This window comes from Vulpes vulpes, chromosome 2 (genome assembly GCF_048418805.1).
Source record: "Vulpes vulpes isolate BD-2025 chromosome 2, VulVul3, whole genome shotgun sequence".
In the NCBI taxonomy this organism is placed as follows: domain Eukaryota; kingdom Metazoa; phylum Chordata; class Mammalia; order Carnivora; family Canidae; genus Vulpes; species Vulpes vulpes.
The window spans coordinates 101,065,751-101,085,057 of record NC_132781.1 but is presented as its reverse complement, the minus strand read 5'-3'; the positions used below and the strand labels follow the sequence as shown (position 1 = coordinate 101,085,057).

Genomic DNA, 19,307 nt, shown 5'->3' with positions numbered 1-19,307 from the left:
TATGGTAGTTCTATTTTTAATGTTTTGAGGAACGGCCACATTGTTTTCCATAATGATTGCACCAATTTACATTCCCAACAACAGTGTAAGAGGGTTCCCTTTTCTCTATATCCTTGCCAACACTTCTTATTTCTTGTTCTTTTGATAATAGCCATTCTGACAGGTGGGAGATGATATCTCATTGTGGTTTTGATTTGAATTTCACTGATGATTAGTGATGTTGAGCATCTTTTCATGTGCCTGTTGACTATTTGCACATGTCTTCTTTAGAAATTGTCTATTCTACCCATTTTAAAATCAGAATTTTTTTTTGTTATTTAAAGTTTTATGAGATCTTTATATATTTTGGATATTAACTCCTTATCAGATATATGAATTGCAAATATTTTCTCCCATTTGGTAGGTTGCCTTTTCATTTTTTTGGTGGTTTCCTTTTTGAGCACAGGCTTTTTATTTTGATGTAGTCTCACTTCTTTATTTTTGCTTCTGTTGCCTTTGCTTTTGGAATCAGATTCAAAACCAAGACTGATATTAAGGAATTGCCTATATTTTCTTCTAGGAATTTCATGGTTTCAGGTCTTATATTCAAGTCCTTAATCCATTTTCAGCTAATTTTTGTATATAGTGTAAGACAGTGCTCCAGTTTCATTCTTATGCATGGGGCTGTCCAATTTTCCCAGCACCATTTATTGAAGAGACTATCCTTTTCCCATTGTATATTCTTGCTTCCTTTGTTGTAAATTAATTCACCATATATGAATGTGTTTATTTCTCGATAGCCTTCTGTTCCACTGATCTGCGTGTGTGTGTGTGTGTGTGTGTGTGTGTGTGTGTGTGCATGGAGCCCAATGCAGGGACTGAATTATAACCCTAAGATTAAGACCTGAGCTGAGACCAAGAGTCAACCTACCGAGCCACCTAGGCATTCCTTTGTGTCTGTTTTATATATGGATGCCATACTGTTTTGATTGCTATAACTCTGTACTATCATTTGAAATCAGGGAGCATGAATCCTCCAGCTTTGTTCTTTCCATTTGTGTTTTCTTCAATTTTTATCATCAATGTATGATAGCTTTCAGTATACAGGTCTCTTGGTTACATTTATTCCTAGGTATTTTATTCTTTCTGATGCAAGTTTGTCTTTTAAAAAAGATTTATTTATTTATTTATTTATTTATTTATTTATGAGAGATACAGAGAGAGAGAGAGAGAGAGAGAGAGAGAGAGAGGCAGAGACACAGGCAGAGGGAGAAGCAGGCTTCTCACAGGGAGCCCGATATGGGACTCAATCCCGGATCCTGAGCCAAAGGCAGATGCTCAACTGCTGAGCCACCCAGGCATCCCCATTTTGAAGCAACTTTAAATAGAAGTGTTTTCTTAATTTTTCTTTATGATAGTTTGTTATTAGTGCATAGGAACACAATAGATTTTTGTATATTGATTTTATATCCTACAACTTTACTGAATTCATTTATTAGTTCTAATAGATTTTTGGTAGTGTCTTTAGGATTCTCTGTATATATTATATCATCTGCAAGTTGTGACAGTTTTACTTCTTCCTTTCCAATTTGGATACCTTTTATTTTTCTTGCCTAATTGTTGTAGCTAGGACTTGTAACACCATGTTAAATAAAAGTGGGCACCCTTATCTTGTTCCTGATGCTAGAGAAAAAGCTTTCAGCTTTTTACCAGCAAGTATAATGTTAGCTGTGGCCTTGAGACCACGTGTGGCCTTTATTATGCTTAGGTACATTCCCTCTATATCTACTTAATGTCGAGAGTTATTAGCATAAATGGATGTTGAATTTGTCAAATGCTGCTTCTGCACCAGTTGAGAGGATAGGATTTTTACCTTCATTCTGTCATTTCTTTATTGAAGAATAGTTGACACACAGTGTTATATTACTTTCAGGTGTACAACATAGTAATTTGAGAAGTTCACACATTATGCTATGATTCCTGCAAGTGTAGCTACCATCTGTCAGTATAGAATGCCATTATGGTATCATTGATACATTCCCTATGCTGTACCTTTTATTCCTGTAACTTATTCACTGAATAACTGGAAGCCTGTATTTCCCATTACCCTGTGCTCATTTGGCCCATCCTCCTATCCACATTATTTTATTACTTTCTTGATCATATCCTTTGGTGTACAAAAGTTTTTCATTTTGATAAAGTCCAGTGTATCTATTTTTTTCTTTTTCTTTTTGCTTGTGCTTTGGGTTTTTTCTCCAAGACTATGGATATTTATGTATCCTTCTAAGAGTTTTATAGTTTTAGCTCTTACATTTAGGTCTTTGATATATTCAGAATTAATTTTTGTATATGGTGTAGAATTAGAGGTCCAACCTCATTCTTTTGCCTAGAGAAACCTGCATTGATCTGTATGTCTCTTCCTATGCTAGTCTCACACTGTTTTGATTGCTGTAGCTTTGAAGTAAGTTTTAAAATCAGAAAGTGTGAGTCTTCCAACTATCTTCTTTTTTAAGATTGTTTTGACTATCCTGGTGCCTTTGCATTGCCAAAGGAATTTTAGAACCAGTTTGTCAATTTCTACAAAAAAATCAGCTAGGATTTTAATAGGAATTAGGCTGATTCAATTTAGGAAATATATCAATCTGAAATTACTAAGTTTTCCAAAGCACGAACAAGGGATCTTTCTTTTTTCTTTCCTTTTTTTTTTTTTTTTTTAGGTCTTCTTTAATTTCATTTCACCGTGTTTTGCAGTCTTCAGGGCACCTTTCTAGTAGTTCTGTTGTTAAATTTATTCCTATGTATTTTTATTTCCGTGTTATTGTAAGTAAAAATATCCTCTTTATTTCAGCTTTAGCTTGTTGCTAGTGTATAAACTACAACTGAGTTTTGCATATTGATTTTGTATACTGTAATATTATTGCTAAACCTGTTTATTACTTAGAGTGGTTTGGTGGCTTCCTTAGAATGTTCTCTACAGAAGAGCATGATGTCATCAGCAAATAGTTTTACTTCTTTCTTCCATCGGGATATCTTTTATTTCTTTTTGGAGCTTAATTGTTCAGGTGAGAAGTTCTAGGACAATGTATAGTAGCAAGAGCAAACATTCTTATTTTGTTCCTAATTTTAGGGGGAAAGACTTCACTCCTTTGTTATTAAGTATGATGTCAGCTGTGGATTTTTCATAGATAACTTTTATCAAATGAGCAAGTTTTATTCCATTCCTTCCATTCCATGCTGGATTTTTTTTTTTTAATCATGAGAGCATATTAGATTTTTGTCAATGGTTTTTCTGCTTTTGTTGAGATGATCATGTGGTTTTGTCCTTTATTATGTTAAAATACTCTACTACATTGATTGTTTTTTGTATTTATAGGCTAAATCCCACCTGGTCATGATGTATAAGCCTTTTTGGAGGTTACTGGATTCTGTCTGGACTGAGATTTTTATGTCTATATTCATAAGAGATATTAGTCTGCAGTTTTGTTTTCTTGTGATATATTATCTATTTTTGGTATCAGGGTAATACTAGTCTCTTAGAATGAATAGGAAGTGTTGTCTTTTCTATTTTTCACAATGGTGAGCAAATAGTTAATGTTAATTCTTTAAATCAGTGGTATAATTCATCAGTAAAACCATTGCGTGTGAAGGCGAGAGGGAGTTTTTTTGATTCTTAATGTCTTTATTTGTTTCACAGTAAATAACACTTCTAAATAATCTGCAGGTCAAAGAATAACTCAAATTAGAAATCATTTTAAACTGAATGAAAATGTAAATCCAACTCAGGTATTTTGGACTGGATACATGCAAATGCTAGGTGACTGGTAGCAGGGTAACCAGAGGCCAGGGGAACTGGTGCAACAAAAGGACACAGGTGTGTCCATACAACAATGGAAGCCAAGTGCCTCCCTCTGGCCCCTGATAACAGAAGGTGATAGCAGTCAAGGGCTTGCAGGAGCAAACTGCCTCACCATGGCATTTATATGTTTCTTTATTTTTTATGTTTAAGTTAAAATATTTATTACAGCAGGTCTTTAGTAAAAAGTATGGAATGCTTCAGGAATCTGTGTCATTCTTGTGCAGGGGCCATGCTCATCTTTTCTCTGTTCTAATTTTAGTATATGCACTGCTGAAGTGAGCATTTACTGGGGCATTTATTTATTTATTTATTTATTTATTTTTCACGGGGGCCTTTAAAATCTGGCTGCCTTTCTTTCTGCTACAGAATGAATTAATCTCATTTCCCACTTCTTTTCTTTTTTTAAAATATTTTATTTATTTATTCATGAGAGAGAGAGAGAGAGGAGAGAGAGAGAAAGAGAGAGAGAGAGAGAGAGAGGCAAAGACACAGGTAGAGAGAGAAGCAGGCTCCATGCAGAGAACCCGACGTGGGACTCAATCCCAGGTCCCCAGGATCATGCCCTGGGCTGAAGGCGGCACTAAACCGCTGAGTCACTCAGGCTGCCCTCCCACTTATTTTCTTATGTCTACTTGAGGAAAAGAAACATTTCCACTATAAGATTTGTTAGTTTCTAACAAACAGTAGGATAAAGTACTTATTAACTATAGTTTGAAAAGTACTAATTCTGAATTACTAGATGGGTTTTTATTCATAATTTTAAAGTTGATTAACACACACACAATTGCATACATACATATATAAGTTGAAACCATATAATCCAGGCAATAAAAAAAAATCCCATGTTTCTGATGGGCCACACAGCCCCTAAACTATATATTCTAATTCATACCTATTTCTAGAAATCTTGACATAAAATGTTGATGCTGTGATTAGAAACTAGAGCATGTATATATATATGTACAGCAAAAAACTAAAAGAGAAGTTTAATATTGAAAAACTTTGATGTAGATGTTATAAAATAAAGTATATTTCAAAAGTATGTGTCACAAAACAGTCAAGTAGGACATCCAACGTCAGACAAAATAAAGAAGTTTTAAGTCTCTTTAGTTTTCTGAGTGAGATATATTCCCATTTTATTCATGTCTAACATTTAATACATTCTGAAAAGTCGAACAATTAAAAAATGAGTTTTGATTTTATTTTTAATTGTATTAAAAAGCTAGTCATTGATGTTTTAAAGGTCCTGCATGAGTACAGATCTCTAGTTAATAAAAGACATCTTTTATCAATATGCTTATATTTCCCAAAATCTTTTACTTCCTATAAGTAGATTAAACTGAACATATTAATTCATAAATGAAGTTATTCAAGCCAGCAACACTTAATTAGCTTCTGAAAGTGGTAAGTATGCCAACATAATTAACAATATTTAGGGTCATTGAGCTGACATCCTATAAGAAGCTAGACAAGGCAGTGTGAAGTCATGAAAAGGGGCAGGGTGGGGAGGAATGAGCAGAGGGAATTGTTTTATGCTCTAGTTAGAGATTTTATAATCAAAGAATAATTCATTGGAACTTAGGAGATTCTATTTTCATGATTTCTGGGGAGCCATTAATAAGGACTAGTCCCTATGCAAAGTCCCATGGACTTAGGGATTTAGGCATGTTGGGATGGATTATGAGAATGCCAACAAAGGGGAGATGCACACAGGAAGGAGAAGTGACAGGGCACAATTTACTTATTTCTCAGGTTTTCAAGGGCCTCTCTTCCTTTAGGCCCTTCCAAGCATATGAGTGATCAGAATGACAGGAATGTAGTGCCTGCAAAACTAAGGTGTGTAACTACACACTTTCTGAAAGTTAATTAGAGTCAGGATAGCACATAAATAGTTTTGTATTGGCACGAGTCACTATGGTGCATTCCATGCCAATGCTTCTTGAATTGATGAAATTATGAAGTAAATTTCTATTGTTACAAGCCAAATGACTTTTGATCTTTCCTGTTTCATTGCAAATAATTTAAAATCGTAAAAATATCTTTAGGGAAATTATTTAAATCTTGATATCCCAAATGAGCTAAGAAACTGGAAAACAAAGTCAAATTATGTACAAATCTAAGTTTTTCCCCAAATCTCTTAAAATGCCAGCATCATAGTTCCAAAACATGAATTTGAAACCTTTATTTTATAAATTGTCCCAGTATGTCATTTTTCTACAGGGCATCTAGTTATTTTCTAGTATATGCAAAGTGTGGGTGTGTGAGGTAAGACTGATATTTTGTAATTTGCCTCTGAAGCTAAGTAACTTTCCTTGGCTTTGGAACTTATTTAGCTTCCTATTGACAAAGATTCTCTCCTTAATCACATGCTAGCCAGGCTCCTCTGAGCCTCCTGCTCCACTGGGCCCAACATTTGGACTTCCCTTGTGTTCACATTGCCCAATTGTAGCAAGAATCTTACTTAGTCAGCTTAGTGAGAATCTCCCACCCTTGATATCTGAGACCACCTTGGCCTGTCTTTTGTAAGATTCCTGTCAAGTGGGTTTAGCCAGAAATTCTCTTTTGCCTCTGGTGCTTTCTCTTAGCAGTTTTTCATCCATGAACCACACCCTGCTCCTTCACTGTAAATCCCCACGTTTCCTTGTATTCTGAATTGAACCCAATCTCTCTCCCCAGCTGAAAAATCTCATGTTGTTGTGCCCCTGAATAAAGTCTGTCTTACCATTCTTTAACAAGTGTCAGAATAATTTTTTTTCATTAACAATGTCCAAATAGTACCCTGACAGGGAAAGAGAGCTTCCTCAGAAACGTATGAATGCGTCCCGTTTCTCTGGGACAATATGGTTCTTAAGAAATGTCACTGTGAGTAATTTTCCACTTAAAGGTATTCTACATCCAGAGGCGGCAACCAGAAAAGATGATAAATCACAGTGAGCTTAGCAGAAAGAAGAACCTGAAGTCTCCATCATTACCAGAATCCATATGGCAAACTCTTCCCATTTCCTAGTCAAAATGTAATGTCCAAGGCTACATGTTCAAAGGACATGTTATTGATATGTTCTTTTGGCTGTGGTGGGCAGCTGGCTAAAACCATTTTGAAACTATTCCATGTTCAGACCCTTTGGGTCATGATTTGGGACATTAAGTATCATTCAATTGTGAGCTAGGGTAAATTCAAGATTTTTGGAAGAATTTCATGTACACCTATAGGCATTTTGCTCAGCCACCTAAGAACAAAGGTTGTTGTTTTTCTGGCTTTCATAAATTAAGACTAACCAACACTTTGCTCAATGGTCTGTTAAGGCAGATGGTTCTGTAGCTAATAGTCTAATTTGCCTCAGTCTCTATCTCAAATTACCTGCCTGCCAGTGGTTGTCATAAGTTAAGCTAAAGAAGGCAACCTTCATTTTGTTAGGAGCTTTTAGCTTCTCTACACAGTACTAACTTGCTTTTCTTTCAGTCTTTCAAAAATTTAAGATATCTTACTGTATTTTGTGTATCCCTATAAAGAATACATAAGTAAACAAATATAGGTACCTTCCAGTCACTTTTGAAATTTACTAGGAACAACAACAAAAAAAATTAAGTTAAAAAAAATACAAAACCTTCTCACAAAGTGTAAATATTTGGTGCTAAGGAGAACAGTAGAGAAAACTGCTACGTATTGTGTTGTATCTAGAGCAAGGAGTACTGAATAATGTATGAAATGAAAATCCCTAGTCCAGAGCCAGAAGAAGGCTTTTTCACAGCTTGCTTTAATATTCACTTTAAATATAGTACAAAAAAGTCTTTTGTTTATTTTTCTTGATTAGCCTCAGAAAAAGGAAAAAGGCAATTTGTTTTCAGAAACCATATTACAAGGAATAGGAAAATGTTCTTTCAGCATTCTTTTTTTTCAGCATTAAGTTTCTTAATCTCTCTTTACCTCCTTTCATTTAAAACATTTCCTCATTTTGCCTCCTAAAAACATAGCTTTTCTGAACCTAGAGATATTGCCTTCCCAATTTCCTTAAAACAAACAAACCTAGCTTAGCAAGTATTCTGTGAACCCACAGAACCATGGAGGTACTAGATGTTCTTTTAGATCTGTCCTGTATCATTCATGTCCCAAGTCAAACATATGTACAGTTACTGAAGGAAATTCCTCTTTATAAATGAATCTTCATTTTTTCCTACTTCAGCTCTATTTTCCCTTTGGTCCATATTAAGAAGCTAAAGCCTATACCATTCTTCTTTCTTTCTTTCTCCAAAAAGGAACAAAACAGTTTCAGGTTCAAATAAATTGCACTGCATGAATGGCTGTCAGTGAGGTGGGGCAATGGGACTGGCTTGCTCTAGGTATCAAAGGGACCCATTTGCCTGTAGAGATCTTAGGGTAATAATAAAGACAACTGAAAGTTGGTCTGCTTTTTATCACCATCACACGATAGTGATTCTAAATGTCGGTGGTAAAAGACTCCTCCATGAAGAGACAAACCACTCTCTCCTTGACTCCAACTTGTTACACCCCTATATTGCATTGTTAATCATTAATTGATTAGACTCTTTTGCAATTTCCCTTGGGATTGGCATGGCAGTCTCTGTATGATTCTCAAATGTAGGGCAAGACTGCTAAATTGAAAAGTGGAAAATTTGATAAAAGTGAATGAAACCTTTAAGTTCCCTCCCAGGCTAATAGTATCATTTCTGTGACAGTGTGAGATTCTATTCCTTTTTCATACTTGCTCCAAATTTTCAAGGCTCCTGGAATTCTGTAAATACTACAGTCAATCAGTGAGAAACCAGAGGATAGAGAAAAAAATGTTCCACAATTTTACTAAACCTTGAGGAGAGTGACTGAAATAAAACAAAAACTCAGGTCTTTCTCGCCTATCCTACTCTCAAGGGACTTTAATAGTCACTTTATGTATCTGTACCGATAATTTCCTTAGAATTTTCTGCCTGTAGAGGTAGGATTTAAATTTTGAAAAAAATATTGAAATAAAAAAATGAAGTATCTATGGAAATGATATATGGCATTCACCATGCTATCTTGATCCCTCAATCTATTTGGGTCAGGTTCTCTAGAGCCTAGTTCTGTGCCTTTCTCCATATCCTCCCAATGAATTTCCTTATTGCTTAATTCAGCCATAGTAGCCATATCCCCTTGATATATTTACATATATTCCAGTCCTGTTTAGCTTTATAACAGCTTTATAGGTCTGGTGAGAAAATTGATTTTCAGATGTTAAAATAATTTATTCTTGGTTGTATAAATAGTTAATAGCAGAACTAAAATTTTGAATTTGGATTTGTTGGATTTATGTCTTTCCTCTTTAAAATAGAGGTATTTTAATTTTTAAAATATTATTTATTTATTTATTTATTTATTTATTTATTTATTTAAGATAGAGAGGGAGTGAGTGAGAGTGCATGAGCTCAGGGGAAGGGGCAGCAGAGGAAGAGGGAGAGGGAGCAACAGACTTTCCATGGGCAGAGAGCCCCACGTCGGGCTTGATCCTATGACCCTGAGATCATGACCTGAGCCAAAGGCAGATACTTAACCAACTGAGCCACCCAGGCACCCCTTTCTGTCTTTCTGCTTTATCATGTTACGATAAAATCTTAAAAGTCCTTTCGTCAGGGCCACATGTTGCTTGAATCTAAAAAAATATCAACCAACACACCCTTGGCAGCTTACATTCACTATAACCATCCATCCATTCATTCACTTAACAAATATCTAAATGTATAAATATGGGCAAGATGCACAACGAAGAATGAGGAATATAAAACTGGAATATAAAACTAAGGAATATTCACATTTCTCTGGGATGCTAATTGTTCAGTTTTATAGACTTAAGCAATATTGGAATTGTTTAAATTTGAGCAATTTGAAAAAAAACAAAATATAGTATAAAGCTATATGGTTCAGAAGAGAAATTCAGCTCGTTATCTTAGCAATAGTTTCTACTTGATTTAAGCCTTCAGTGGTAACTCTTCACTACAATGACTTCTAAAGACACATAAACAGAAGTAGCTTTAAGTCCAGTCTTTAAAATAAAGAGAAGAATGATGGACTAATCTAATTTCTCAAATTCCAATTGTTTGCATACCATAGTCAAGATTTCTTCCTAGGTCTGTGTAGTAGCTATATATTCTTTAAATCAATTTCTATTTATTGCTAAATAATTTATTGCTAAGCATATTTTAAAGAAAACTTTACATTGCTACTTTAAATGAAAAACTGATAATCCAGAAATAGAAAGTAACTATAGAAATACAGTGAGATGGTCAATAAGTTATATCTAAGTAGCATTGCAGTGGAAAGCCTGCAGCTTGATCTGCTCTTTGTTGCAAAGGGAGATTAACAAGTGTTTGGCAAGTGTTAGAGACCTACTAGTTCCACATTGATTTTTTTCTTGGAAATAATCAGAGGGATGTAAAGAGCATCTGAATGGAAGTAATTTTCTCATTACATGATTCAGTACTATTTAATACTGTCTTTGCATACCCCACCAAACAGCCTCTTGCAGACCACAGAGTTATATGTTCTAGACATGTGGGGACATGTAGTAAGTCAGGGGACTGTGAATGCATTATGTGTGGAGAGAACTGTTGGAAGCAGCTTCCAAGTCTGCATCTGACATTTTTATTCTTTAAATCATCGACTAATATGTACTAAACACCTCCTGTGTATCAGCCATTGTGCTAAGAGCTGGGGATTCAATGGTAAGATCCTCATTTCAAAGAGAAAGTAAATTAGGTAAAAATGAAGAAGGTAATTAAATAAACAAACTGTATTATATAATAGAGGCCCCAAGAGATGTTAAGTGCTAGACTCATAGGGAAAGAGATCATTTTTAAATCTCAAGAGGTCACCCATTCTCTCAGGATTTCTAGAAGGCTTATTGTCTCTTATAGGTTTCCAAAGATTACTCATTTCCTTTTGGTGAGCATCAGTTGAAAATAGCTATCATATAAGGAATGGAAACCGGAAGATACTTGAAGACTACAAGGACAGAATAGCAAAGTGTGCTGTGATATGGAATAAAAAGAATGTCAGAAAGAATATTAGAGATTAGCCTAATCCTTTCCTTTTGTAGGAAGTAGAAGCCTAGGATTTCCTAGAGTCAGAGGCTAAAATGAGATTTAAGCTGGATCTCCTGAAATCCAGTCCAATGTTCTTTGTACTATAGGACATATATAAGAAAGGAATCTTGAGAGTTAAGGTTATTTACATTTATTTAAGAACATACTCTGGAGCATTTCCAGTAAATAAGTACCAATGAAACAAACAAACAAACAAACAAAAAAAACCCAAAACAAAACAAGAACTTGAAAATAAATGGAGATTCTTATGTAGTAGATAGCACAATGATCACATTTTAAGGAAGATTGAAAGGGGAATATTTAAAGACAAATATAACACATATTGTGGCTCTAAGATAAACTGTGTCTGAGCCATATTAAAATACTTTTATTGAGAAGCACTTATGATCACATTAGCATGGAAATATGAATGGCTTACTATGGTTATGAAAACAGCTTTAAAGCTAATCAGCATAAAAGGTTTCCTTTACAGAGATGCAGTTTTATCATCAGGGAGAAATTATGCTCTCTCTCCAGTGGTCTTTGGAACCACTGTATTGAGAGGGCTTGGAAAGAGGAGACAAGGGAAAGCCCTTTATGGATAAGTAATGTACTATATGCCTCTTTCTTCTTTATATTTATCATATACATTAAGAAAAGTAGGGAGTTTTGAAAGTATAAGGGGACTTACTCATCCTCTAATTTATAAGGTTGATAATCATTAAAGCACATTGGTTGAAGAGGACAGTCAAAAACACTGTTTTTTGATCTTCACCCATTGAACATCAGCAGGATTATCCTGGGGCATGTAATTTATGAATGAAGAACAGTAGCTTCTGTCAAGTCACCATACGGCTAAATTCTACTATATAAGGATTCTTTGGGAGCTCTGGACTTGGATTATTATTTCAACGGTGTTCCTGTTCTTAGCTAGTCAGTATTGTCTTGCATTTATTCTAGACTATTTTTTATTCAGAATTAAATTTTCCATACCCAATGGCACATTTTATTAAAGCATATTGTTCAAATTCAGTTGTATTAAAGATTTTCCTAGATAATCCTAATGATATTGCCTTGAAAATGAAAAAGAATACGTATTGTCTTGCTGTCTAAATTCGCGAAATTAAACCATTTAAGTGGCTGACCCAGCTTGTAATTACATGCTAAGCCAAACACTTTGATCTTCCCCTGGGAATGAAAACTAATGAAATACAATATACCTGTGAAGCTTGAGAGTGACAGTTCCGTAAACAGTAGCAAAACCGAGAAGACGGACCCATCTTAGGAGAATACAGCGAAATGTGCTTGGCTCAAAATACAAAATAACAACCTGTGGGATGAGAACAGAAAGAAAGAGACCTTCAGGATCAGCTGATGACCCACAGACTAAAATCAAAATTTCACATAGGAATTTTGACATAAGCACACATCCTTTTGAATAAAACTTTAAAATATATTTTTGATCATTCATTGTCTAAATCAAAAGACTACAGAGTCTATTGCTTTCAAATCAAACCTAAGTTCTTTACTTCTAATTTTCAGAAGTTTCTATGAATTGTCTCTTAGCCTTTGGCACTCTCTTTATCTTCCCAGATGGGCCGGCCAGGCTGCCCTCCATTGTCATACTCACTGGAGCCTTGCTGATTCCTACCTCCACATTTCTAGTAGTATCTTTCCCCTGTCTGAACAAGTCCTGGGAATATTATCCTGCATTGTACTCCCCCAATCAATCTACTTAGTACCTGGCTCAACTGCTTCACTAATTCTTCTCACTCCAGAGTGAGTTATCACGAAGCAAATATTAATGAAGCATTTACCATGAGCCAGATACTATACTACATGCTGTAGATACAAAGGCCAATAAGAAAGAGAAGAGAGACCTGTAAACAAGCAACTGCATTAAAATAGCACAAGTGCTGTGATAACATCTGTGCAGGTTCAGTGGGCACAAAGGAACAAGTGATCAATTCTGGAGTGGGTTGTGTGTGTGTGTGGGGCAAGTGGAGGGCAGTCAAAAGGCATGTGCAATGAACTGTATGTATTACCTTTCACATGCTACTGGTGGTTTTGAACAAGCCCTCATAGAATAGGAATTGGTTTGGCCCTGCTTAAGAAATCTAAATAAATGCTGTTCAAGAATGTAGACTTATATACTCTTATGCTACAGCAGCAGGCCTGAACTGATTTTGCTGAAAAAAAGGTCTTCATAACAGAAAAATATACTCACTCCTAAAATCCTGAGTGTTATTTTAGTTTTTTTTAAAATCTCAAAGATATAAATATTAGTAAACATAAAGCACAGCTGGGGGAAATGGGATGGGTGCTGACGTTTTCTTGCTGGTAACTTACAAATGGAGCCCCACCCTCCAAAAGTGCCAAGAATAACATTACCTGTAGCTCTCTGATGGTATTTCTCAAATAGTTCTACTGTAAAAAGATATTAAGCTAAGTACTTCCAATACCATTAGAATTAAATTCTCAAGGAGTGGGGAAAAGGCTGGTATTAAGAAGAAACCAAAAGAAGGTTTTTACCTTATATGTGTGGCCAAGAGATAATGTTGCTTTGTGTATATGTGGTATTCGTACTTAGTTTTCTAATTCTCTAGATCTATGCTGAAGATGCAGATAAAGATGTGATTTTAAAGTTCAATCTATCAGGAAAGTGCTTGGAGTCATCCAAAAATTGATATAAAAACCATTTCCTTTATTTGCTATTTTCACAAAACAAGCTGAAATTCTGTAACTGTGTGTTAAGTTTTAGCTCATATATTTTGGAAATAGTTCCTTTACACGAGGGTCTGGCAGTAATTAAAAGCTCTAAAAAATAAGCTGTATTGTTTAGTAAGGAATCTGAGCTGAAGGAAGAAGGGTAAGTTTAGGGGGAAAAAAGAACAAATGAAGAAAACTTGGTAGAAGATGAAAGGATCAGGGGATATGTGTTTCTTCTCATGGCAGAGAGAAATGACAGATTAGAAACTAGTACAAGAGGGACCTAAAGTGTAGAATACACAAAATCTCACGTATTTCCACTAGAAATGGATTTAGAGATTATTCTAGCACAGTGGATTCCTGGAAGCTACAAAATCCTGTGACTTATTGCAAAGTTTTCCATTGAACACTGAGCAATGATTAAGGGCATGAATAAGCAAAGGTGAACAATGTAAGATAGAAGTCTGCATAATTTTTTTATTTTGGAGGAAATAATTGCTCTTGAAGGAACTACTGTTATAGCTTCAAGCTTCTATTTCACAGATGAAGAATTTGAAGACTTGTTACTGTAAATGAAAGATTGAGGCAGTCAGAAATAAATGAAAGAATAATAGTCAATTTCTTTTAACATCCATGGACGAGGTATAGTTTAAAAAATAATAGAAAATGAAATTCCAGTGAACTTAATAAAATATATTATTAGAAAGAGTTCAGCAAATAGTGAAGTAGAACTCCTAATTTTGGAGTGTGGTGATGGGAGAATCCAGGTTCTGCATCCAGTCTCTCTGGGTTCCAAGCTTAGGTCTGTTCTTTACTAACATTGACGAATTACTTAACATTGCCTTGCTCTTCCTCAGTTTTCCCATCTTTACAATGAACACAATCCTAACACTTCCAGATGAGACTGTTTTGAAGTTTGAATTGGTAAATATAGTGCCTGGTACATTGGGCATCCAATAAATTTTGTCTAACATATTAGGAGAGTTGATTTATGTATACTTTGTTCTAAAAGTTACCATTCTCACTATTAGTATAATTATATCTTATCTCAGTGAATTCTTTTCTGATTGTTCCAGCTCCTACCTTTGAATTCCCATAATCACTTTTTGACTATGCACTTTTTAACTTTATCTTATACCATACTTAACTGTATGGGTATCCCCCCTGAATCAATGTAAAACCAAAGAAGGCATGCTTCTCCGTATATTCCGTGTGCTCCACACACAAAAAATGTAAATATATTAAATATTTGATCAATGATCTATTTTAGCTAATTTAACAAAGAAAATGTTACCTTCAAAATAAACTATGTGAAAAGTCTAATTACTGATTCACTCATTCACTATTTAGTTAGTCTGCAATTTAGAAGTCATTAAAATAAATCAGCTGTGGACTAGGTCCTCAAGTTATAGTTTAGAAGAGTGGATGCTCCGCGTACATGATAAAAATAATGGCATGATCATACCAAATATTTATATTATACTATTGCTAAAAACAAAATTAAGCATTTTTACAGTATTTACTTGCTTAATCCCCACAGTGCCTTACACAGTAGGAATGTTTATTTTACAAAGGAGGAATGACACACTGAGAATTTAAGAGATGCGCTTAACATCACACAGCCAGTAAATGTCAGGGCTAGGATCTGAATCCAGACAGTTGAATTCCAGAGTTCATGTCTTGCTTCTCTAAACAGTTCTACCACATGGAGGAGGTGACAAATACTATTATAATGTGAACTGAATCATATTGAGGATTCAGAGAAAAGAGGAATTGCTCTCAGTGGAAACAAGTTATCGTAGGAGCGTTCACATTTGAGTAGGAACCTGAAGGAGGACAAGGTTTTAGTATGTAAGCAAACAGGAAAGGAGGAGGGAACCTAAGATAAAGGCATGCTTGTGGGAAAGCTTCAAGAGTGTGGAGTGTATGGTTATGGACAGGAAGACATAAAGGGGAGTGCTAAAAATTAAGCTTTAAAACAGAGATGGGACCAGTTCATTGTAAGCTTTGAATAAAAGGGTGAGGAATTCAGATTTTATTCCATGATCAGACATGTCATTAAACTTCTTTAAATTGTGATCAGAAGTGTATTCCAGGGAGTTAGTCTGGCAGCATCATGCAAGAGCACTGGATGCTAATGGAAGGGGAAGATATTGAAAGTGAGAAGGCCAGTTGGGGGAAATCAAGTCAAAATAAAACAAAACAAAACGAATTCATCTTCTTTATCAAACTTTTCCATTTTCTTAGGTCTTATTTCAGCATCCCCCCTTTACTCTAGGCCCCAAATGCTTCTGGTACATTAACTCTCCTTGTAGAACCTTTCAGTGGCCCCCAGGGCTCTTACGCAAAAATCTAAATTATTATTTTTTTAAAATATTTTATTGATTTGAGAGAGAGTGTGCAAGCATGCACATGTGCACAAACGTGCTCAAACAAGCAGGGGGAGGAGTAGAGGGAAGGGAGAGGGAGAAGAGAGAATCCCCAGCAGACTCCACACTGAGTGCAGAACCCAACTTTGGGCTTGATCTTCAGGGCCCAGAGATCAGGGCCAAAATCAAGAGTTGGACACTTAACCAACTGAGCCATCCAGCTGCCCCAAAAGTCTAAATTATTTACGATGCTAGATACCAGCTTAGTTCTATTATCTCATTACTTTCCACCTACCCAAATCTTCCAATCCTTGCATATGCTGTCCCTTCTAACTGCATGTTCCTTATACAATCCAACTGTCTCATCTGTAGCTGGTGTACTTCTATTCACCTTTCAGGCTTCAGTCTAAATCTCTCTTCCTCTAGGAGGAGGAAGCCTTCACTGTGGCTTAGCACACTGTCCCTACTTGATTACAGCATTGAATCTACAGCATTGTATTAGATTTGTAGGCTTTGTGACAGCCATGTTTATTGTGTTCAATTCTGTAATACTGGCACTAACAGTCCAGGTACACAGGAAGTGCTCCTAAATATGTGTTGAATGAAAGAAAAAATGCAGCTGTAGGAAAATGGTAAAAAAGGATATAACTACTGTCGTGAGAATAGGAATTCAGGCATTCATGTGAACAGAGGAAAGAACATGCTGAATCAAGACAGTTGGGCAGCTGAATATTTGTTGAAGCAAAAGTGAATAAAATGTCAAAAATAATGTGAAGATTTTAAGCTTGGGTGACTAGGAGGATGATTGTGTTTGGAAAGAAACAGATTTTTTTAAAAAGATCCATTAGTCTGGGTATAACTATGCTAGCTCTACTCAGAAAACTCCTCACCCCACTTCACCCTTCCCAGACTGTGAGTTGGCACTCCTCAGACTGAGTCAGGTTTCCATCTTATCTGCACATTATTTATTTATATTGAATTCTGAGCTTTCTTTCACCACACTTATCAGCTCTATTTTGATAAAATTATTTCTGTAATTCATTTGTTAAGTGTATCTAATAGCTAGTTTGTAAGTTGCATGAGGGTAAGTATTATAACTATCTTACTCATGATTGCATACCAATTCCCTAGTATTGTACCTGGCAATAGTAGGTAACCACAGAAAGAGAGTAATAAAAGGAAGGGAAGGAGAGGGGAAAGAAGGAAGGAGAAAAGATGGTAAGTTTATTTTTTGATATCTTGAGTGTAAGCTGTCTATACAACATCTAACCCAGATCTAGCTTTTTAGTAGTTAATACACGCCATAATGACAAAGGGGGCGGGGGGAAGAAAAGGAAGTTTCAATGTTTTTCAAATCCCAGTATTTCACCTTTTATTGTTAAATATAATGTATATAAATGTATAGATTAACAATTTTTATAAAGATTTTATTTATTTATTCATGAGAGATAGAGAGAAAGAGAGAGAGAGAGAGAGAGATACAGAGGGAGAAGCAGGTGCCATGCGGGGAGCCTGACGTGGGACTTGATCTCGGGTCCCCAGGATCACACCCTGAGCCGAAGGCAGACGCTTAACTGCTCAGCCACCCAGGTGTCCTGATTAACAAATTATTGTAACGCTCTTCCCAAATTCCAAATTAATGATATATTTTATAACAAACCCTCATAAAGGAAGAAATGGAGAAAACCTAAGCCACTGAACTGTACAATTTATGAATGATGATGATAATATAAATAGCTGCCATTTTAGGTAGCATTCATAATAGCTGCCTGTGCCTCCACACACTGTGATAGACATCTTCCTTACATTTAGAGTCCAGGTATACTTTATTATTCCCTAAAGATAAAGTGACTGAACTTTAATGGGGTTACCTAGTTTTCCCCTGGTTATAAAAGAGTATGTTTTTCAACCAGAACTCATAAAAAGTTCCTTTTCCAGAAGAACTACCTGACGTATATTTTCATAGTACATATTTCAAGAGAAAACTTTCGCTGTTCTCTTTCCAGTACTAGAGACTAATGATAGGCATAAAGATATTTAGTGTGTGAGAAACAGGACATAGGGGTACCACTTAGGTCACTGAGTACCCTAAGGATGCAAGAGCATGCATAATCACTGGATGCATGAGCACAGAGTACAAATTGTAACCAGGTTTAGGAGGGTACAGTGAGAGAAGAAGAGACCCTCTGTATTTTTAAGGACTTTGTTCATCAACACTGGAGGTTTTTTCAGATGCTTACAAAATTCAATCAGCTAATCTTAGTGGTGGGATACTCTTAGGCATTGTGTTTTTAAAAAGCACTGCTGTTTTTTAAATGGCCTTCCAAGTCTTCCCCTCATTATAAACAAATCTGCACAGATTTTCCACCCATTTCATCAAATACGGATTTTTTTTTTTTAGCTAGTTTTGAAGTCAGCTTGATTGCCTATACTCTTTGGATACTGAACACAGCTAATGGGGAAGAAAAGAGAACTACAAGAGAAAAGAATATTAGGCTTTCCAGATATGCACAAAATAGAAGAACATTTTTAAATAGAATGACTTTCTTTTGCAAATATAGACACACCACCAGAGATAGAAAATTAACCTCTGCTGGGTTGGTTCAGTAGATGAAAGGCCCAGTGCTTTCAGAAGAGGAATGCTGGAAAGGTAAAATGGTCAGAAGCTAGCACTGGCTAGAGCAGGCCAATGCTCTTCCCAGAACTCAGAGTATAAAAGGTGTGAAGCTCTGGCTTTAGGCTTGATATTTTAAGGATCTGAGCAACAAGCAACAGTTTCCTAATAGTGTGGGACACAGCAGTTCTACTCTCTTAACTGACTTGTCAAGTGTTATTTGCTTCAGTTCAGTGAAATTGGCTGGGAATTAAACCACTTGTATAGGTGAGTGAGGTGCAACATGCTTTAGTGTTTGTGTTAGTGGGCATGTGTGTACAGTTTTATTTACAAAAAAGAAGATTACTGGGTAATGGGAGCACAGTGAGAGATGCCCAGGACAAGACTTTTGCTGATGAAGTTGTCCTTTAATAAGGATGTGAAGGACTTCTAAAGCTTTAAGGACTCTCTCTGCCACATCTACAATTTCCTTCTGCTTCGCACAAAGAAGAGTCTCGCTAGTCAAATATTTTCCGGGGCCACTTAACTTTCTCCAGTTTACCGTGCTCCCAATAATCCTTCCTGAACAAGTGAAGAATGAAGCTGATAGCGTGATTGGAGGACAGTCCACATTTGGAAATCTCTGATATTAAAACCTACTACTTAATCCAACCAGGTTTGCTATTTTTTTGCAGTAGGAGGCTGGAAATGAATCATGTAGGTGGAACTA

General features: G+C 35.8%; 1 protein-coding gene and 1 pseudogene across 2 annotated transcripts in view; both read right to left on the bottom strand.

Annotated features, from left to right (window-relative positions):
- Window positions 1–19,307, bottom strand: part of GPR158 (G protein-coupled receptor 158) — a 411,529-nt gene that overhangs the window by 49,484 nt on the left and 342,738 nt on the right. For both annotated transcript variants that reach the window (XM_026013682.2, XM_026013683.2), the window contains one exon: window positions 12,127–12,236. In XM_026013682.2, the coding sequence (XP_025869467.1) occupies window positions 12,127–12,236 (110 nt within the window). The remainder of the gene's footprint in view (window positions 1–12,126; window positions 12,237–19,307) is intronic.
- Window positions 4,017–4,114, bottom strand: LOC112931166 (U6 spliceosomal RNA; annotated as a pseudogene).